The following is a 23,717-nucleotide window of genomic DNA, read 5'->3' as shown; positions in this document are numbered from 1 at the left end:
AACTTAGACAAGTACAGAATGATGAGAGCCAACATGGTTTTAAGAAAGGGAAATTGTGTTTGACAAATCTACTAGACGTTTTGAGGATACAACCAGTAGGGTAGATCAGGTCATTTGCTACCTTCCAATCCATGGGCACCATTTTAGAATTCTAGAAGGTCAAAACCAATGCATGCACTAATTGTGCAGTTATCTCTGTGAAACCCCTAGGATGTAGGTCATCAGTGGATTAAGTATATTTGGATTTTCAGAAGGTATTCGATAATGTGCCACAGAATAGGTTGTTACACAAGATTAGGGCTTGCGCGATTGGGGTAATATATTAGCATGGATTGACGATTGCTTAATGGAGAGAAAACAGAATTGAAATGAACAGGTCATTTTCAGGATGGCAAGGTGTAACTAGTGGAGTGCCACATAGATCAGTACTTGGGCCTCAGCTATTTACAATTTATGTCAGCCACTTGCTTCTACAATCACTATTCATAGCTCTGGACAACAACATGCATGTAAAACCAACAGACTCCTTGGGGGGCTGAAATAAAAACAGAAAATGCTGGAAAAACTCAGTAGGTCTGGCAGCATCTGTGGAAACTTTAGTTTCTCTTTAGCTCTGAAGAAGGGTCACACAGACTTGAAAGGTTAACTCTGTTTCTCTCTCCACAGATGCTGTCAGAGCTGCTGAGTTTTTCCAGCATTTTCTGTTGTTATTTCAGATTTCCAGCATCCGCAGTATTTTGCTTCTATCCTTGGGAGCTGATTGGATCAGTTGGCTGGACGGGCAGTGTGGATCAGGTTGGTGCTAACATCACAGGGTTTGATCCCTGTTCCAGCTGGGATGCATTTGGGACCTGCGTCCTTGCCCTACCAGTGATGGAGGTTGTGGCACTGTGGGTCAGACTTGCCTTTAGGCAGAGAACTGAAGAAGAAGATCAGTAACTTAGATGAGGGGATTGAGTGTAATGTATCCAGGGGGACAATTTTCTCCCAGTTCAGGAGCGGGTGTGGGCAGGCGCGGAGCCGATTGCCACCCACAATCGGCTGCACGCCCCCATTTTACGTGGGTGGGCCAATTAAAGCCCACCCAGCATGACGCACGCCCAGTAGCGCTCAGTGCTACCTGTGTGGGCAGGGGGAGGAAGGAGAGTCGGAGCCTGCGCTCTTAGCACAGAAATCTTCCTGAGGCACGGAGCTGCCTCAGGGAGATTAACTTGAATTTGAAGCTTCACAGTAAAAAGAGTTAAAAATCATTTACATATGTCCCCTCATGTGACAGCGTCACATGAGCTTGGACATGTTTCTCAAATGTTTAATAAATATTTATTAATTTAATAAACCCTTCGTGAAACCTCATCCCACCTGTGGATGAGGTTTCATGAAAAATGCAAAGGCTGCCTGGGCTCTTCGCCTGCCCACCAACCTTAAGGTTGGACGGGCAGGCCTGTCAAATTGTTCAATCAGTTCATTAATGGCCTTAACAGGCTCTGACAGTTTGGCGGGCGTGCATCTGAATCCGGTGCGTGCCCACCGAACGAAAGATCGGAATGACGCGTGGTGATGTCGGGACATGTGCCCAACGTCACCGCGCATCATTTTATGCATTGGCATGTGAGGAACAGAAAATTCTGGCCCAGGTTTGCTGACAATACAAAACTAAGAGCAAAAGTAAGCCATGAAGAGGACACAAAGAGACTGCAATGGGATACAGACCGGTTAATTGATCGGGCAAGGTGGCAGATAGACTAGAATGTGGGGAAATTATCCATTTTAAAAGGAAGAATGGAAAAACATTTTTTTTTTAAAAGGTGAGAGAATAATAAATGTTAACATTCAAAGGGGTTTTCATATCTTTGTACACAAATCACAGGAGGTGACTATGCATGTACAAAAAGAAATTGGGAAAGCAAATAATATGTTAGCCTTATTGCAAAGGGAAGTAAGAAAATCTTGCTGGAATTATATAGGGCTTTGGTAAGGCCACATCTGGAGTGCTGTGTACAATTTTGCTCTCCTCAACTAAGGAAGCATATAACTTAGAGGGGGTGCAATGAAATTTAACTAGATTGACTCCTGGGATAAGAGGATTGTCCTATGAGGAGTTTGAGTAGAGTTGTCCTATATTCTCTGGTTTATGGAAAAACGAGAGGTGACCTCACTGAAAGGTATAAAATTCTCAAGATCTTGACAGAGTGGATGCTGAGCAGCTGTTTCCCCTAGCTGGAGAATCTAGAACTAGGGGTCATTTTCTCAGATCATTTAGGACTGGGATGAGGAGAAATTTCATCATTCAGTGGATTGTGAATCTTTGGAATTCTGTGGAAGCTTAGCCATTGAGTATATTCAAAACTGAGATCGACAGCTTTTTAGGCAACCAGGGAATCAAGGGTTTATGGATGGAGCAGAAAAGTGGAATTGATGTAAGGGTTTAACCATGATTGTCTGAATTGGTAGAGCAGGCCCGATGAGTTGTATGGCCTACTCCCGCTCCTATATTTAATTTGTTCTTATATTTTGGGATGTTCGTGGCCTACAAAGGGTATTGCAGGGTAATTGTCATGGTATCAGACTTTGGACAGTCAAAGGTACTAACTGGAAAAAATTGATAATTTCAAGAGAACAGTAAAAAGATCTAGCCCAGATAGATTAGAAATTAAAACTGGCAGATGAAATTGTGGGTAAACTACAGAAAATTTAGAAATAGGAGTTGATTAGGGCAAAAACTAGATAGCCCCATGAGAAATGAAGGAGTTGGAGCAAAAACTAGAAATATCTGGATGGTTAGGGACATAAAAAAGCATATGATAAATCTCTAGAGCTAATGCAAAAAGATCCAGCAGGTAACAAACAATATATTTGGGAAGTAATAAGATTAGAACAACCAGGAAATAATAATAAAATGCCATAATTTATCCTCTATGTGAACAAATAATCTTACTGACATTTACCCACCCTTTCTCATAACTCTTATTCCTCTTTCCCTGTATCCACTTAATATTGAATATAAAAATAAATAAATATACACCTCACAGTTGATCAACTGATATATCACAATCAGAAATAATATTGTAAAAGCTGTCTTTTTCCAGGTTTCCTTTAAGTATGCATACATTATTTAACTAACATTTCTTCACTTGGTTATGTACACAATATGGCTGTATACATTTATTATTGTTTTTGCAAACTGAGATATTTTCATTATGTCTAAATATTTGAGCATCAGGGAACTTTTGGGACATTTCACTCTCTCAGACCTGGCCTGTTATTTTACAAGTTTTCAGCTCACTCACTGTGACATTGGGAAAATATGCACCTAATATTAGAACAGAATTGATATTTATTTATTAGGGATAGCTTCCTTAATGTTATATTAATCCTAGTCAACAGATATAGTCATTGACATTATTTATTAAGGGAGATCTCCCTAACTTAAAGGGTAATGACAGTGTCTGGTGTAATACTGAATCATACAACCCAGGAAGCTCACAAGTTTAATCCCTCATTGGTTAATAAAATGGTGGCAGCCAAGGCAGCAGAAGGGAAGCTACATCCGCCTGCTATAAAGGGCAAAAATCAATCAGGGTTCCCGTTTCCGATGACTATCCACTACGAAATCTTGGATAGTGTGTGTATGTGGAAAAGAAGGCAGAATCAAGTTACACTGTTATTCCCCACAGCTGAATAACATGCCAAAACCTTCAGCCTGGGTTTGTATATTAAGGTGGCCACTTTCGTGAGGTAAATTGGGAGGTTAGCAAAAATAAAAACCTTTAGGAGAGAAGGGGGTGAGATGTTTGGCAAAATTATTGACTACTGCACATTGATGAGATCTGAGTGGACTTTATCGGTGTACATATTGGGGAGTGTTTTTGTCTGCAGCATTCCTGGCATGCAGCTTGACATTCTGGAAGCACATACTAGTACTCTGCCAAAACCCAATTTTCTACAGATTAGGCATTGCCCTTCAGTTCAATCCAAGTTCAAGCTCCCTAGTGCCTGCAATGCAGGATTGGAAGCAAAACGACAGAATGGGTGCAAATACAATTTTGTGCTTGTTTGGGTATAACTATTGTACTACTTTGCATAAATAGCATTTGTATCTAAACGTTTATGTAAAAATGTGCTTTTAAAGTCCATTTTTCTGCAGTTTTGATAGAATACAACCAAGCCATCCCACTTATCTCTAAACTGACATGCTGTGTTACTTTACTCAGCTTTACAATATTGTGCTTCAAATGTCATGTTATACTCACCTGGCCACTATTAGCAAAGTCTTCAGCTGTTAGAGATGGATCAAGCCTCAGAGCCAGCCCAAAATCACACAATACACATTCCCTTTTGTTTTTAACTAGAATGTTTGTGCTTTTAATGTCTCTGTGGGAGATAGGAATCTTTGGGGTGCCACAAGCTGTATAGTCACTATGGAGGTGAGCAACCCCATTTACAAGGGATCCTGTCATCATGTACATCTCTGTCCACGTCAGAATATGATTGGTGAGGAAATCTTGTAGATTTCCCACGCTGTGATAGGCTGTAATAAGCCAGTATTGCTTTTCCATTCCTCTTCCTCTTTCCTCTGCTGTGAGAAACTGGAGTACGCTCTCGTGTTTGAGATCAACATCTGAGAAAATCTTTTTTTCCGTTCTCCACGATGGATATTCTTCACAAGGAAAGATTTTCACTGCGACAGTTTCATATTGCCCTGAAGCACTATGTTTGAGTTTTGCTCTCCATACTTCTGCAAATCTGCCTTTTCCAACAATGCCATCAAGCTCAATGGGCAGAAGTTCATTATTATGATTGATGTTGTTGGCACATGTTGCACTGATGTCAGACTGACCATCATCAATTGCCACAGTGCATTTTCCATCATACTCTCCAGCTTTTCTAACATCAGTCCTTGTTAGGCTTTGGTGCTCTATCTGTTTCTGTGGCCACTCCTTGGTCACTTTTCTCTGTTGTCGAGTACGAAAGAGATAAAATGCCATCGTTATCATGAAAGCAATCAGGATTGGTGGAAGTAGGCTCAACACTGCCACAGGAATTACTTCATTGCTTTGTGGTATTGGATATTCTGAAAAAAAATGTAATTATGATAAAATATAACTTCCTTATACTAGTAATGGGGAGTCATTGTATGACGGGATACATAAAGATAGCCTGGCATGAAAACATATAAGTATTAAAATTATGGATGGGAAATGTAGGGCAGTCACGAATACTTTATCTGACAGAATGTGTAGCATTGAACGCAGGGCAGAATTTTATTGACCCCTGTCAGTAGGTTTGTAGGCTTTCTCACCCAACCCCGCCTTGTCTGCAATTTTATGGGGGCAGGCATGGGCTTGGGCCCACCCACCTTTTCCTCAATTGAGGCCCTTAAGAGCCCAATTACAGCTTGTAGTCCCAGCAGTGGCCACCACTCCCAGCAGTGCTGCTGGGGCTATAGGGCTGCTGGCCTCTGAGGTGGGACTTCCCCTTGAGTGAGGGGTAGAAATTTTACTCCAGTCAATTAATGCTCTTCGGGCCATTAAAAAGCTGTGGGGTAGACAGCATTGGCAAAGATGCATTCCCCATTGACTCTTTGGGTGATGGGGTAAAGTATTCCATTGAGATCATAAGAGGGCGGTCGAAAACTAACTGTATTTTGGATGTTTAATTTTCAAAATTGAAATATTTTTAAGTGAATTTTCAGTTCTGCCAAAGCAGACAGTAACAAGTGATCCTGGTAAATTTATACCATTATAATTTGTCTTTAAGTCTCAAAAAACCATGCTGCTATAGCATGTCACAAGATTGCATTTACAGGATAATGCGGACTGCAGTTACATTTGTAATACAGTAGTAAAAATGATTTTTTTCAGCTTTCCTGTTTACTTCTATTTAGTAAAACAAGGAGAATCTATTTTAAAGTCACAAGTCCAATAACAAAGTGATTTTCTCAAATCTGACAACACAACTGTTCCAATATCAAAATCAAGTTGAAGATAGATTAAGGAGAAGCAATAACAATTTATTTTTTTATGTTTGCCAATTTATTTATATTGGCCAATATTTATTCTTGCGTTAATCCAGAAGGATTAGCACCACAAAGACCAGCAGTGATGTGATGAATGCTTTAGAGGGAGGTGTTAAAATGATGAGGTTTATGGGCAGAATTTTATGTCCCCGTTGCGGTGGAGGCAGTGCCGTAAGATGTGGCGAGCCTTTCAAAAGTCTACTGACTTCGGCGGGATCAGAAAATTCCGCTGACGGAAGTGGCCATAAAACTCCACCCTTTTGTTTTGGGAGTGTGTCTTTAAGGTAAAATGAGGGGGGAGACATGTGATCGTAACACTGTCTACAATTGGAAAATGCTCCAGAGCTCTGACTTCTTTCATCGTCAATGTTTTGTCGAATGTAAATGTTTCGAACACAAGGGGGAAATTTTCTGCATGTACATAACTTACAATACATGTACTAACAGTACATACTTACAATACCTAATTTAGACCCCAGTAAAATGACTGCACCTGGATGATATTATTTCAAAATTAAATAAAGTAACCCAGACTTCTTTTACTTTTATATTTGTCATTTGTCAATTTTGTAAAGCATCTACTAACTTCCTGATTGAGAAAATAGGTGTGGTAATGAGAGAAGAGGTGTGGTAATAAAGCTAGATAAATGCAATGGATGAAATAAAATTGTTGGAAAGTTTTTTGAAAGGAAAAGGCATTTTCTTACCATTTAGGTCAGCTTCAAATATAAGTTTATCATTACATTCCTGTTCATTGGTACAGCCACAAACATACATCATTCCTTTCCCTGTGGGCTGTTCAGTCATGATACAAACTGTTGTATTATAAGTTGTGATTATTATGTCCTCCACAGGTAAATGTGGATAGTGGCACATAGTTTGAACACTTGTGGATTCATTGTCCTTCTTCCTATGGAGAATGGCAAAGGTTTATAGGAATGTCATGTAGAATAAAAATACAAATTGCAAAGTTCAGAATCATGATTCACAATTTCTTATTCATCAACCTAAAACAGTAATTTGTGCAAAGTGTTACTTTGGTTGGAATATGTAAATGAGTAAGAAAATTGTAACGAGAAAACAACTTGTGCAAGAATTTGGTGAAATATTTCTTCCTGGGATGATAGGAAGTGCACTGGTGCTCGAATGCATTATCCAGGGAGGAATATGGCAAAGCTGTTAGGGAAAAGCCAAGTGATTTACCATGTTCAAGAAGGAAATATCAGAGGACATTTCACCCCAGGGCACTTTGTGTAATTTCTGGTAGCTGGATACTCAGCAAATTTCACAATTGCCTAAGAAGGGGTTTCCAATACCACTCCTCTTTTTGACAACTATGTTCCTGCCAGAGTGAAATCAAAAAGGATAGGAAAAAATACACTTAAAATGGAGACCAGTGTGGTATATGGTATAAGAGATACTCATGAGTGGGATGAATTGTAGTTTAATGATGTAACAGCAAAATATTGAAGAACCGAGATTTAAATTGAATGCTATTCCTAGGAAAGAAAGTTGAGTGAAGGTGAAATACTTTTCTGCGACTTATTTATTTATCATGTCACTACTGAATTCTGGTGACACAATAGACTTCCCTACATCCTGATGTAGCTTTCAGTTTTGATTGAACGTATTATGTTCTGAGAAATGCAACTGCTTCAAGCTTCAGCTGCTCAAAAAGCAGGATTTCAAAAGAAGCCGATCGTAACAATAACAAAATTTGTAATTTATGTTGATTTAGATAAAGGCATTAAGTGCTGGTAAAGAATAAAATCTTCTAGATATGCCGAATGAGGGAGTGTTTTAACAAAAATGTACAAATATATAAGGAAAGTGAGAATTCACAATAAGGTTGTCAACTTAAGATACCTCATACAAAATACATGTTATGCATCAAATCTAAAACTACAATGAGCACTTACCATATGGCAACGCATATTTCCTCTGAACTTGCACAGTAGGAGTTCAAGGTGCAATTGCTGTAACACACATTGTCCTCGCATATTGGGTTAGTGTAGTCACACCATTTGCATAGGTTTGTCTCCAAGAAACTTGTAAGGACATGGGTATTCAAAACTGTAACAAAAAGAAACAGGAAACTTGGATATATGCTTGAAGTGCTGTAACCTCCAGGGTTATGGACCAATAGCTGGAAAGTGAGAGTAGGCTGGATCGTCCATTTTTGGCTGGCATAGACATGATGGGCTGAATGATATATAACCTCTGAGCATCTGATTTTATTTTAAACAAATCAAAGCAGAACTATATTAAATTGTTTAAAATTAAGCTGTTTTAAAGGAGCTGCATCTTTTTGCTGAAGACTCTGTGATAGGCATTTCCATGTAAGTTTTCACAATTGTAATTTGTCGATATGAACAGAAAGTGTAACACACAAACACTTAAGAAAAGATTAACAAAGCATTAAAAATAGAGATCTCTTACATCTGCCCAAACCTCAGCAATGGAGATCAAGGAGGGAAGCAAAAGGAATCAGACAGGAGAAGGGGAGAGAATAAGACTGAGAGAAAAAGGATTCTGTAGAAATTGTAAATGAAATTACTTGGAAAATAGAATGGAATACATTAAAAATCGTGTTTATGAAGTTAAGAGGAAATGCTTTGGTGCTGTAATGATGGTCAGCATAAAATAAAGAGTTATCTAAAACTACATACTCAGATCAATTCATGTTTTGACAGTATTCAACATATTATCATGGAGAATTGTTCTATGTGAGTTTCCATTACTGTTTATTTCTCTTTTTTAAAGACACATGTTGGATTCATTTAATAAGAAGATGAACATTCAATCCAATCAAAGTACAGGGCCAACAATGAACCCAGAGAAGTTCCAAATAATATCTAAATCAGGAATTGTTTTAAAGTATTATACACACACCAGTAACCACAGCAATTACCCTACAGAAATCCTTTTTAAAAACTCAGAACTTGTTTGCTATGCTACACCTGCTAATCTGTTACGGCTATTAAGACATTTAAAGGACGCAAAATTCTATAGCCCCCAAAATGGACACGGAGATCACAATGCTCAGTTAGCCCATGCTCATTGCTTCCGATGCAGGCAGCGTGGCAACTTTATGCTGCTTGCTAATTTGCATGATTACTGCATGCATCCAATGCTAAGGGCAAAGTTGAGTGACTGCATACCTGAAAATGGGGCCCAAGTTTGCTGGCAGCATGTAAAGCTAGCCTGCACTACTAAAAGTCAGCTTAGATGCACCTCTTGAAAGGGAGGCACATTCTGCCTGGAGCAAATGCTGGAACTGTTTATGGAAGAGAGTCTGAGCAGGAAGAAGAGTGAATTATGGCACAACAGGCAAGGGAACATTATCCAAGCTTCTCAGCACCAGATTCCTTGATGGAGGAGATGGAGGGGAGAGATGTGCTTTATCCACAGGGAGCCAGTAGGATCTCCAAACAAATATTGTAAGGCAGTAGGAGCAGATAACTGTGCCAAGTTGATGTCGCACTCCTCCATGCTCTTTGACATTGACAGATTGCCAATGTGCCAAGCTTTCTATTGTATACACCACTTGCCTTCTTCCGTATGCCCAGTTGAAGTCTTCATCTGAGTCCTATACAGCAGAACTCGTGCGTGATCTCACCACCCTGTGTTACCCTTGGCCCCTGGCCTGACGAGTCAATGGGATGAGTCAAACCCCTTGGACCTGAATACAGTACTGCCAAAAGTTCAATGACCTCACATGAGTAATCAAGGTTAGTGAATTTATTTTCAAATACCATTTCTCACCAAATGCATCACTAGCCTCACACACTGCTCAATGCACCACACACCTGTCGCTAACCTACCAACAATCTCTTTCAATCATGACTCACACCCAAAATTCATAGCTTCACCTCAACCTCACACACTGCTACAAACCTCACACCCACATCTCACAGCTTGCAGACACTGCCAGCAAATCAACCAGGAGAGACACATCACCCACGCACATTGCAAACACTCCTTCTCTCTTACAGGATAAGTTGTCGCATAACCAGAGGCAACAGGAACTAACTGGCAGGCACCAGACTTGTTTGCATGTCCTTACCTGATGGACGCTCCCTCATTGGAGTTGCCCTTGCTGAGGCTGTGGTCATCGATGGGGCTGAAATCATCAAAGATGATGATATCCTCATAACTAATCCACCTTCTCACATTCCCCATTTCCTCCTCACTCACAATCTCTTCTGATTTACAAGCTGCAGATAATATATGCATGTACCTCTTGCTTCCTCCCAACCCACACACACCCCATCGCAACCCTACCATTAAACCTTTCTCCTTTCCAGATATCCAAGAACTTCAACCCAGCCAGTAGTTGAAGAGCAAGAGCTAGAAGAGCAGGAAGACCACGATGATGAAGAAACAAATCATTGGCCCTCACACTCACAGCCAGCAGTTCAAATATTGACACTGCTCGTGCTTTAGAGGATGGCTTAGAGGTGGAATCTGCAGGTGGAGAGACACTGAACGCAAATGGGCTGCAGTCAGGCCAGGGGCCAAGGGTAACACAGGGTGGTGAGGTCACGCACGAGTTCTGCTGTATAGGATTCAGATGAAGACTTCAACCGGGCATATGGAAGAAGGCAAGTGGTGTATACAATAGAAAGCTTGGCACATTGGCAATGTGTCAATGTCGAGGAGCATGGAGGAGTGCGACATCAACCTGGCACAGGTCTTTGCACAGAGCTTGGAACCCATCCTTTCCAACATGGAAATGGTGGCCAGTTCCATTCGCACACTTATAACCGACCCATGATGTAGCGTGCAATGGCCAATGCCTCAGTTTGCATTGCAGCACAAGCAGAAGCCATGCGATGTCTGAGTGCTGCAGGGAAGTTCAGACTTCAGTCATTTAAGATCAGCTTGCTGTCAAGCAAGCTCAGACTGCTGCCATCATGGCTACAGACATCAGTGTTCAAAGAGGCTTGCAGCTTCTCACAACAGTCCTGCAATTTGTCACCCAACAGATTACTAAGGTTGTTGAGACACCAGTCTGGAAGGAATCTCATGTATAAAAGTTCATGGCCACGGTTACCTTCACAGCTACTGTCAATGCTGGCTTTGTCCTGTTCTGAGCTTGCAGTTCTGGCTACAACATGTGGCAGGTTTCAGGGAGTATGTCTTTACTGAAGCACAGACATCAAACTCAAGTAGGTGAATTGTCCCTGAACACTCTGAGCAAATATGACCTTCTGCTGAGAGCCATTCTTCTATCCTCCTCCTCACTCTTCCAGCAGTAGCAGCAGTGTGTACCATCTACAAGATGCACTGCAGGAACTGACCCAGGCTCCTTAGACAGCACCTTCCAAACCCACAACCACTACCATCTAAAAGGTCAAAGGAAGCAGATAGATGGGAACACCACCACCTGGAATTTCCCTTCCAAGCCACTCACCAACCTGACTTGGAGATATATTGATGGTCCTTCACTGTCACTGGGTCAAAATCCTGGAACTCCCTTCCTAACAGCACCGTGGGTGTACCTGAACCCCATGGACTGCAGCATTTCAAGAAGGCAGCTTACCACCACCTTCTCAAAGGCAATTAAGGATGGGCAATAATTGCTGGCCCAGCCAGCAAAGCCCACATCCCTTGAATGAATAAAAAAAAGCTTTTCCTGATCTGTGTCACCTCTGCTTATTGCCCCTAGCATATTGTGGTATTGGGGGAATGCACACTACTGCACCAATGTCTGGGAATCCTTGAAGCCTGGATAAAGTCCTTCAGCACAGCCACACTACTCCCTGTAGACTTTAGCAACTTTACAGAACACTAGAAACCACAAAGCACTACAATCACAGCAACCACCAGTCGAAATAAGTCAGCGACTCACCTGTAAGTTGTTAATGATCCCTTTAAATAGCACAGCTTGAAGTGCCCTTCAAGACAGCATTAGCTGGAGCACTGAGCTTCAAAATGGCCATGCTGGCCTCAAATCAGCGATTGACATCACAATCTGTCTACTTTACACACTTCCACTGGGCCTTCCCTGTACACATGCTAACGCCCTTACCAAAATGGGCACCCTCAAAATGATTTCACCCCCCCGCCCCCCCATCACCGTCATATCTCACACTAGGAGTGTGCAAGTGGACCATGGACAGCATTTTGGAGCCAAAAGAGCACACGTAGTACCAATAAAATGGGTGCAAGAGGCCAAAATTTGCAGTCTTGAACTCTGTGCTTCTCTTTATGGCCCTTTTTAAACCTTGCTTAGTTCAATGCATATCTTGTGAGGAAATCAGACACAGTTTTGTATCAGCAGTTATATATATAAGAGCTAATTTAGGATAGTATAAGAGGCTAAGATTGACCAAGTTAGATTAAAATCTTCTATCAGGAAGAACATTAAAACATTAACTTCTTGGAGCTAGTAGTGTCCCAATCCCCTCCCCCCATAGCTATATTCTGACTGCCACATCATTCATATTAACTCTAATTAAATCCAGATGACGAATTGCAAATTAAGCCTTCAGTGATTTAATAAAGCTGCACAAACATAAAAAAGAAAGATTGTGCATTTATGAAAGAGTTCCAGATGTTACTGAGGCAAATGCAAAACATCAAAATATAAACTTCAAAAACTTTGGATGAGACAATACTGGAGTGAAATAAAGCTGATTAAAAACAGCTCATTTTCCCAACTAAAATTGAACCCATGCCTTTCCATTAGAAGCCAAATATAATCATGGATTATGTTTCTAAACAAAAGTATGAAATAGGAATTGTTGCCAAATTAATGTAAACAGACTATTAGCTTAAACTAAAAGTGTAAGGCTGAGTTAGCAGGCACAATATGTATACTTTACGTGACAAATGTAAGAGCCTACAATTCAATTTTCAGAATATATTACTGATAATTAACTTCCTAATTGCTACACCAATAAATGTAGAAATAAAAGATCTAATGTGAAGATTACTAAAATACTTAGAAAACTGTAGTTGAACAGTAAGCAATATTGGCAGTATAAATTTTACCCAATTTTAAAATATGCCTGGAAAGTACCACTTAAAATATTCCTTTATAGTTTACACCACGCTTCTTGATGGTTTTCTGAATTGTATTCCCAATTACTCACTTTGAACATTTCGCTATACACTGCTGTTGAGACTTCTGTGCAGCAATACAACATAGTCCATGATAGCTTTGTATCAACTGTTGTAAGTTATAGTCAGTATTGTCAACAATAACCTAAACTAAACCATGGTAAAAGAAATTGCTAAGGAGAAAAAGGAACCAATTGCTGGCTCACTATTATTTCATTTGTAAACTTATTTAAACAAGTAACAGTAACCTTTAAAGAAACAAATTGTATTTTCTCTATAGAACCTGGCAGAACTGTTTATTCAACAGAAAGGATGATCCAATGAAAGCTGAATGAACAAAAGTAATATATTTATCAACAGTAACAGATAGAAACCTTGTAGTAGATCAATAATATTCATTTAGTATCTTTGTTTGGCCTACATAATCCACATTCTGAAAAGTCTATACAATGTGCTTTTTTCATACACTTTAGCCTCCTCTTAAAAAACCGACTCATTTATGCTATTTATATGAATCCCTGTATTTGTAATTCCCGAATAGGTCTCTTTAAACAAAACTTCGAAGTATATAAGTTATCTAACGGTCAACAATATTCCACAGAATTGAATAAATTTAGAAAAAATGTATTTAGAAAGTGATATAATATTTGGGGGAATAAGTCAATGGTGATGTCAACAATGTTGACACGTGCCTTTAATATAAGAATTGGGTATTAACAATGCATCTTTAGACTGATCTAGAGGGCACCCAGCAATGCAATAATAGTTGGGGCACCAATGCATGAACCATTTGGCATGATGGTTAACTTCCTTTATTGATCTATCAGAAAACAGATGCTGAATGAGAAGTAGTCGTGACCTCTGATTCCTTGCCTTCAGTCCTAACATTATCATCACAGACAAGATCACAACAGCAAGTAAAAGATAAAGGTATGCTATAATAAATTTTGCTGCCATCAAATAGATTCTGAGGGTCACCCTGTGTTTTGAGCCAGTGGTTTTGTTTTGTACTATACTACTGGAGAAGAAATTGGATCAACAAAATAAACAGTGTATTAAATGTCATCAATAATATACCATATTACCACTGTATTGCAAGTCACTACAAAGAGCCATGCATTCTAACTCGCACCAAGTCTCTACCATCTCCTCTGTGTTCGCTGACCAACATTGGCTCCTGAACTGGCAACACCTTGATTTAAAATTCTCAAAACCTGTTTTCAAATCCCTCCATGGCCTTGTATCTCCATACCTCTGTAACTTCATCAAGCCCTACAACCTTCTGAGATCTCTACACTCCTCAATTCTTTCCTTGTGTACCTCCCTGATTTTAATCACTCCACCATTGGTGGCATGCCTTCATCTGCCTGATGCCTAGGCGCTAGAATTCCTTCTCCATACCTCTCTACCTCTCTCTCTCCCTTTAAAGCACTTCTTAGAACTTATCTCTGTGCTAGTATCTCATTATATGGCTCAGTGTGAATTTTTATTTTATAGCATGCCTATGAGGTTCCTTAGGGTATTTACATTAAATGTGTTATAGAACTGAAGGTTGTTGTTGTTGCTTGGACAGCAACCCACAATTCACTGGTGTTCAAAATCATAGATTTTTATCTTTTTGTAGCCAAGAATTATATGGCAATTCTTAAAAGAAACTTTGAAAAGGAAAATACATGCTGGATTCAAGCACAAGTTTACAGAAATGAAAAATAAAACCTAGGAGTAATGTTATATTTTACTGGACATCCAGCCTTCTTACACCTTAGCAATAACATGCCATATTAATTGTCTTGCAGTCATGTGCCACTTCATTTTTAATTTACTCAGATTAAGTAATTTATTTTAATGATCTAGGATTAATTTTCAGGTGGTGCTCTGACTGCTACTTGCTACATGCACATAACTCTAATGTTCTTTGAAACTTTTAATCTGGTTTCTATCAATTGACATATATGAAAACACATTCTATATATTTATAAGATGTATGTTTTCTTGCCATATTAAATAAATTATTAGACACACATGATATGGCTTGATTGAAAGTTGGATCTCATTTTTACTTTTTGTTTTAAATTTCCAGCTTTCGTTTTTTTCTTTAACATTATAACCCTGCTTTTTAATACATTTTTGCAGCTCTCAAGTTACAGTGAAACATTCCAACTTCATATCCATCATGCAATTAGAAATTTGAGATTGGCCAGAAACAATATTGGGCATCTTCAATATTACCCTCATACTGCACTACTGAATGCAGAAGAATGATACCCTCAGCACAAGACTAAGCCAGTTTGCCAAATTACTGGCACATTTAAGGCCATGAGTTGTAGGCTTTTGTAAATTAATTTTACATTTATGGGGAAGCAGTCCTGTCTAGGAAAACAACTATGGGAATGGGTCATCATATTTAAAACTAGCTCACTGATAACCATCGAGTATAAAATTCTTTGAAAAAAGCAAAATACTGCTGATGCTGGAAATCTGAAATAAAAACAGAAAATGCTGGAAAACTCAGCAGGTCTGACAGCATCTGTGGAGAGAGAAACAGGGTTAACGTTTTGAGTCTGTATGACTCTTCTTCAGAGCTAAAAAGCTAAAATTCCTTGGAGAGAATATTCCCCCTGTCGGGGGGGGGGGGTTGTGCGGGGGCGGCTGCGGGTGGGTGCGGACCTGATTGGCACCCCCGGTCAGGCCCTGAGTCGGGAGTGCACTATTTCGCGCATGTGTGCGGAAGGGCACAGAAATCTCCCTGAGGCACAGAAGTGCCTCAGGGAGATAAGTTTTAAGTTTTAAAAGCTTTAATAAAGAAAAAAAAAATTAAGACATGTCCCCTCATGCGACATGAGCTGGGACATATCAATGAGCTTTAATGAAAAATTTTTAAAAATTTATAAACCCTTCATGAAACCTCATCCTGCCCGTGGATGAGGTTCCATGAAAAGTGCGAAGGCCGCCTGGGCTCTTCACCTGCCTGCTAACCTTAAGATTGGATGGACAGCTTTCTCAATAGCCTTAATTAGTTAATTAATGGCCTTAACAGGCCTTTGACAGTTTGGCGGGCACGCAGCCGAGCCGGCCACGTGCCTGCCAAACTGAAAATCTAAATGACGCGTGGTGACTTCAGGACGCACGCCCAACGTCACCCCGCGTCATTTTACGCCTTGGCAAGTGGGCCCCGCCTCCGCTCGCCGAGCCGAAAATTCTCTCCTTTGAGGTCATTAGTTTCACTTTCCATCAATAGGTCTTGCACTTCCAGTTACAGGTAACTAAGCTTTATTTTATTCATTAATGCCAGACAGCCTTGTTGTAGTTTTACATTCCACTTTTAACAGTGTGCGTTTTCATTGTAATTAAACCTGCTAATATTGCAGTTAGTTTCTAATTACAATGTTTTCTCACTGTTACCAGCTCATGGAAGCAATTTATAAGCTGTAGTCAAGGGCTTTTTAAAAGCTTCCTTCAGTCATCATTTACAAATGGCAGAATAAATATGACAAACGCGTAGATTCCTTATAGTAAGTGTGATTTTAACATTCGCCGTTGGTCATTGTCGGCTACCCCTTGTTTCGAGGATGACATCTACTCAGGGTCAGGAGTTTCTGCAATGCGTCTTCATGTAAGTGAATGGGCCAATTCTCAACCCACATATCTTTGGGCACATGGGGTAAGACATCCCATGAGTTATTGGGATCCTTTCCCTAGTTATTTTCCAGAGTCCAGGATTGGCTTTCTTTTATTTGCTTCACCGCAGCTGCTCTGTCTCATCATTAAGATGTTTGGACTCGAAGTATGATATAGTTTGATTGACAAATTGTCACCATTTCGAATGACTGGTCGCAAATTCCTCCCAGTCATAAATGTCAATGCTGCCACGCTTCGAGGAGAGCTTCAGAGTGTCCTTGTAGCAATACCTTTGTCCTCCCCTGGAACGCTGGCCATTTGAGAGTTGAGAAAGCAGGACCTAACGGGAGAGATGCTTTTCGGCCATCCGGACACAGTGTCCAGTCCACCGTAGTTGATTTTGCAGGAGTTTTGCCTGAATGCTTGTGGAGCGGGCTTCATGAAAGGTGCTAATGTTTGTTCGATGGTCGCCCACTGAATCCAGAGGATGCGGCAGAGGCATTGCTGAAAGAATTTCTCTAGCACTGTTCTGTGTTGCTGATACACATTTGCTCATGTCAAAACTCCATGCACTCATCCTACGGATTTGAAAGGAAAAAGAACTCCCCCCAACCAGGAATGCGATGATTGTAACTATCTTCAAGAAGGGAGATAAATCATGCTGTGGTATTTCCCTCTTGTCCATAGCAGGAAAAATCCTGACATGCGTTATCCTGAATCACCCACTTTCTGTAACTGAGGAAATCCTCCCAGAGACAACAGTGTGGCTTTAGATATTCCAGAGGAACCTCTGACATGGTCTTTGTCATCAGGCAAATCCAAGAAAAATATCAAGAACAACACCAGGAAATCTTCTTTGCATTCATTGATCTGACCAAAGCATTTGAGGCAGTGAATCATGAGGCTCTGTGGATTGTGCTCCAGAGATTTGGATATCCAAAAATCTTTATCATAATCCTGCAACTACTTCATGATGAGATGACTGTAACTGTCTTGATTAGGAGATCTGAAGCAGGCCCCTTCAAAATCCAGACTGGTGTCAAGCAAGGCTGTGTGATAGCTGCCATACTATTACAATCTACCTGACAGTGGATGTTCACTTCATCAAAGATCAACTCTGGTGTGAGTATTAAATACCACCTTGATGTAACACTGGGATATATTTAAATCATCTCAAGTACTTAGTTTTTATAACAACAAACATGTGTATTCATAGCCCCATATCAAAGACAGTTAATCCTTCAAAACCACTTGGAGTTGTCAATCAAACTGTGAACTTACTGCTGCCCATTGTGACAGTGATAAGTTGTGGAAACAATCAAATTGCAGCAATGCTATAATGATAGCAATAAGGTATGTCAACAAAATGCTATTGAAACTGCAAGCACAGATTATTTTCAACTCACAGACACAAGCTGTTTTTTTCAATTTTAAAGGCAGGCTATTTAAATAACTTGTCAGCTTGACAGTTCTCCAGACCTTACGTTGACTCTAAAGGTTCATAACTCACACACTGTGAGCCAAAGCCCTTGCTCTAGCAGTGTTCAAACTGCTAGGTTTGGGTTTTCCCCATGTGAGAGTCATGTCCCCCTCTATTCCCCTTCTGGAGATAATGGGATCTGTCAGAAATGGGGGTGAGACTTCTAGATCCAGGTTCCCAGTGACATTTTGGATATGAAATCTAGGCCAATGACCCTCTCTCCAGAATTGCTGGTTCCCCTCAAAAAAACCCCGTATTTTCAAGGCTTTTAGCTTCTTTGATATGAGAACTACACAACCAATTTAAACCACTTATGAAGACAACTGTGGACAAACTTGGGAAAAATAGCTCAGAGTTTAGGGTTTACACACTTCTATCTCTGACCTCTTTACATAAATATGGACTTTCTTTTGAATGGTAATTATCTTAGGGGTGTTTACCAATTTCTCAAACCACTTATCTTACATTTAATAATATAATTCCTAAAACTAGAAGTTATACCTCTAAAACACATGAATTATGAAATTAAATATTCGCAACAGTGTACTCTATGAAACTACAGAAGTTCCCTTCTGATTTTTGGCATGTGAGAAACTGCCTTCACTGTAATTCTTACTTCATATGTATGGGATTAGAGTATCATATGTCCAATGTATAGAAATTGAACTTGAGATCTCCTTCCTTAACAAGCAATAATCTTAATGAGTTTACCATGGCTATTGTACAGCCCAAGCATTATAGTCACAAGTTCATAGGTGTTTAAGCAATTTCCTGCATTAAAGCCAATGTAAACCTGTAAGCTGATAGTAATTTCCAGGCTATGAAGATCACAAGTATGAAATAGGCTTCTGTAATTTCTCTAATTTAAAAAAGATCTGTGTTTTTTCTTGAGACTATAGAAACTTGACCAGGCATTGACTGGAGGCTATCAATGGAATCATTTCAGTTCTATTTTATTTTACTTTATCAGATAGACTCACTCCAACAAAATTCTGTTTGGGAATTGTGGTCTAAGTCAATACGTCAGTGAAAAGCAAGAGCTTTTTCCTGTGGATAAGTTAATTCTTGGTCCTGAGGAACCAAGTTGTTCAGTGGAACTGTGCCAAATCATTTGGATTGGAAATAGATAATAACAGGATATTGCACTTTTCAATAAATATTTAGAAATGCTCACTTACATCTCTTTCATTTTCTTCAGGTCACCGCTTTCACATTCTTTTTTCTTATTTATTCCCAGGATGTGGGCAATGCTGATCATGCTGCATTTATTGTCCATCCCTGGTTGCCTGAGAAAGTGTTGGTGGGTCTTCTCCATGTCCTGCTGCAGTCCTAGTGGTAATGGTACTCCCACTAAGCCATTAGATAGGGAATTCCAAGAATTGACTGAATGACAATACAAGTCAGGACAGTGTTACTTGAAGGGGAACTTGGAGGTGATAGTGTTCCCATGGCATGGTTGCACTTGCCTGTCTCAGTGATAGATGTGGCTAGGAGGAGAAGTGCTGTCAAAATAATCTGGTTGAATTAGTGCAGTGCATATTGAATCCAATGGCAAAAACACCAATCAATGACTGTCTTTAATAATATTGAGCTTTTGTGTTTTTTTTATTCGTTCATGGAATGTGAACATCACTGGCAAAGTCACATTTGTTGTCCAACTCTGGTGATATGGAATGAAAAAAAGGTATTCCACCTTGGGAGGATCTTGGTGAGGAAAGGATCAGAGAACAACTTTACTCTCATCTGTTGGTTTTGGGACGATTTAGTGCTGCTTCTCGCCTGCTGCTTCTGATGTTTAGCATGCAGTGGCTTCACTAAGTTCATTCCCTATACTAAGGTATGCCTGGTATGGACTTAAGTTTCAAATTGGGGCATCACAGCCTAACCCAGTTCCATCCTCAGCAAACATCAATACATGGGCTTCCAGCAGGGATCATGGGATAACAATTAGAAGCAAGGGCTAGGGCTATTATTGCTCCCTTTACTCTGGTCACTGCAACCAATTATAGTGTCCTTGTGTTGAACCAGCCAAGGTCAACAAAGTTAACATTATGAAGATTAAATCTGGGACTATTCTTATCTGTAAAGCTCAAATATTCACTAACTGCATCCATCGAGCTATTTAGGAAGCTCTCTGCTATTTTGATACTTAAGTGACATTATGCTGCAGTGCTGAAGGTGCCATCAAAGACATATAATTTGAGGGGCAATGGATGGCCACCCTGTTCAGTTCCTTTACTTCTGCGTTTTGTGTTTTATACCAAAAGCATAATATAGTTTGAGAAACTGCTGACCTACTATTGAACTTATCCATGGATCACCTCAACGTGTTTATTTTTTCAAGTATTAATTTATAAGATACATTTGCGTTTATACAGCTTCTACTACAGCAGATTATGTGGGAGAAAAGGCCGCTTGGGGAAGGCGAGAGGGAAATGGGAGAGGGAAAAAAAACACATTAAGAAGAAGCAAATTACATCCAGGTTGTCAGTTTTTTGTACAGAAGGAACAGTCAACTTGTTCAGTCTGTTTGCATAGATATAGACTAAATCACCACTTCCCAGTACCTGAGGCCATGCATTAGGTTTAAGTTGACTGATATCTGACCATTTTATTGAACTCATTTGGATCTTTCAGAAATCACATTAAAATGATCTTTTGTGTCAGCATTGATGAAACCACCAATCAGATTAATTTTATTGTATAGTTTCTACAGACTTTAAATGCGGTGGGAATGTTGGCACATATACTTTAAAAAGAGCTTATGTCTTTATTAGAAAAATAAATGCAAGCTACAAAGAGCTTCATTTGGCTAAGGTGCATTATTTCTAAATTAACCAACTACTTATAGGCAAGCACACGGCTGATGCAAATTAATGCAGCTAAGTGTGAAGTGACGTGCATTGGAGAACAATATGGAGAGGCAGTATAACCTTAATGGTACTATTTTGAGGTGCATGCAATTTCAGAGGGACCTTGGGGCAGATATTTACAAAGCACTGAATGTAGCAGGGCAAACTGATAAGGTGGTTAAGAATGCATTTGGTAGTCTTTGAATAGGGGCATTGAATACAAAAATGAGGAAGTCATGGTAAACATTTGCAAATCACCAGTTAGACCTTGGCTGGAGTATTGTGTACAATTCTGGCAGCAAGCTTCAGGAAAGATTTTAAGGCACATACAAAGGAGGTTTACCAGGTTGATTCAAGGGATGAGGGATTTCTGTTAAGTGGAGAGGTTGGAGAAGCTGGGATTATTCACCTTAGAGTAGAAAAAGTTAAGGGGGAAATTAATAGAGGTATTCACAATTATGAAGGATTCTGATAGAGCAAGTAGGGAGAAACTGTTTCCTCTGACAAGTGGGTCAGTATACAGAGATCACAGACTTAAAATAGTTGGCAAAGAAAGTACATTGAAAATTAAGAGTTTTTTTTCCGCACAGAGGATTAAGTTTTGGGATGCACTACCTGAAAAGAGTGGTGGAAGCAGATTCCATTGGAATTTTCAAAAGCCAATTGGGCACATACTTGAAGAGGACTAATTTGCAAGGTTATGGGAAAAAGCTGACATATGGGATTAAATTGCATATCTCTTTCAAAGAACAGGCTCAGGGTCAATGAGGCAAAAGGGTATTTCTGTGCTAAGATTCTATGGTGTTATATGGTACATTATTATTTTTGACATTGTAAGGATAATTGTGATGCTGTTTGATCAGCACCTTTGATTATATAGTTTCCTGTGATGCTGTTTGATCAGCACCTTTGATTACAGTTTCCTATTATCCTGGTTAGCAACACAATTACAATTTTTCTTGCTATATTAAGCCATATTTGAATGAAATGTTCACTGTAGAACTACTGGCATTTATAGCAAAGAAAGTCATATAGCCACCTGTTTGATACAAAAATTTATACCTAATTTCACTACCTTGCATTCTCCCTATAGCCCTGTATCTTACCCCAATTCAAATTTTATCTACTTGTTCATTAAAAGGTGCAAAGATCTCTGTTTCAACAATTTCCTGAGGCACAGCATTGCATGCTGTAACAACATCACATGAAGAAACTTCTTCTATCCTTTCTCTATGCTGTTTAAAGACAAATTTAAATTGATAGAACAAAAACAAAAATACCTGGGAAAACTCAGCAGGTCTGAAAGCATCTGCGGAGAGGATTGATAGCCCTTCATTACTAATTTCCTACAAGTTGAAATAGGTTTTCTCTATTCACCTTATAACTCTTCAAAATCTAAAAAAATTCTGTTCAGTTTCTTATTCTTTTCTGCTCCACTTCAAATAGACCCTGTATCTCACCTCCTCTCATAATTATAGGGCTAGATTTAATGTTCCTGTTGTGGGTCCAGCCCACTGGTTGGAGAACCGGTGGTAAACCCATGTTGCTTCTGGGAGGAGGCCCGGCCAAATTAATACCCATCAGACACTTAACTGGCCAGCATCAGGCCTTCCCCAGCATTTAGGACCCCTGTGGCAGAAATCCTGCCCACTGAGAGCTGCTGGCCAATCAGAAGCTGGCAACTCTCCATTGCCAGCAGTGCCACTGGCTGCTACCAATAGTGCTCTAGGGACTTCATCAGGGGTTGCCGTTGGATTCCAAAATTCAGGTAAGCGAGGGCAGGATGGGGATCACAGGAAGGGGGTTGCGTTGCAAGACGGGGCTGTCATAGGTGAGGGCAGAAGGCATGGATTTGAATGTCCCCTCTCCACTTCTCAATGCCAGGTGCATCAATCAAGCACTGAGTGCCTGACAACTAGGGACCCTGTCACCAGGAAGCTGGCAAAGCTGATAGGGTTTGCTGGGTGCCCTTAGGGAGGTTAGAAAAGCTGTGCCGCTCCCATTTAATTCCTGAACCACCAAGTGGCTCATTAATGAGCTTAATTGACATGCTGCCATGAGCGGGCGAGTTTCTCGCATCAGCCCCTGGCTGGAGGTTTTCCCGCCACAGGAGACTGACGCTCAGCCACTCTCATGATTAAGTGGGTCTGGCCACCATGTTTCCCGCCACAATGGGCTGGTTTACATTCCACCCATAGTTTCTCATGCTTGGTAGCTTGCTTTTAATGCTTATAAGACTAATTTCATTAAAAATATGTTTGCAGTCTGTATATGGATCAATAAGAGCTTGTAACTAAAGTAGAATCTTTGTTATCTGGACTCCATTTATTTGCCTTCTCAATTAGACAGCAAAATTTCATGGGACAGGGCTTTGTGTGAAATGTTGCTTTATTTCAGAGCCCATAACTATCAACTTCCATCTGCCTAACATAATCAACCCAACAGCCCAAGAAAGATTACATTCATTTTATGGTATTTGTATTGAACTTGTCTTCATTTCCATGGATTGATATTACTATGCCATGAGCAAAACATCAAAATGTGGGGACATTCAATCATCTGCCAGTTTCTATTGTCTACCAATGTAAAGGAGGGAATCTGTATTGTGGACAATGGAAGTTTTTCTGCTTGTGATGCATTACAATAAAAGACACTGGGTGGAATCATCCCAGATTTGCACTAA

At 39.9% G+C, this 23,717-nt stretch overlaps 1 protein-coding gene across 4 annotated transcripts in view; it reads right to left on the bottom strand.

The window, feature by feature from the left end:
* tgfbr2l (transforming growth factor beta receptor-like) overlaps positions 1 to 23,717 on the bottom strand; it is a 53,332-nt gene that overhangs the window by 16,854 nt on the left and 12,761 nt on the right. For 2 of the 4 annotated variants that reach the window (XM_078552341.1, XM_078552342.1), the window contains exons 2-4: positions 7,936 to 8,089; positions 6,724 to 6,926; positions 4,251 to 5,071 (exon numbers count right to left, since the gene is read on the bottom strand). In XM_078552341.1, the coding sequence (XP_078408467.1) occupies positions 4,251 to 5,071; positions 6,724 to 6,926; positions 7,936 to 8,089 (1,178 nt within the window). Of the gene's footprint in view, positions 1 to 4,250; positions 5,072 to 6,723; positions 6,927 to 7,935; positions 8,090 to 10,082; positions 10,234 to 19,360; positions 19,449 to 23,717 lie in introns of those variants that run through there. The other 2 variants (XM_078552339.1, XM_078552343.1) reach the window with 2 other exon arrangements.

Source organism: Cetorhinus maximus, chromosome 11 (genome assembly GCF_964194155.1).
Source record: "Cetorhinus maximus chromosome 11, sCetMax3.hap1.1, whole genome shotgun sequence".
Taxonomy (NCBI): Eukaryota; Metazoa; Chordata; class Chondrichthyes; order Lamniformes; family Cetorhinidae; genus Cetorhinus; species Cetorhinus maximus.
The sequence above is the reverse complement of the archived record's forward strand: the minus strand, read 5'-3'. Positions and strand labels throughout refer to the sequence as shown.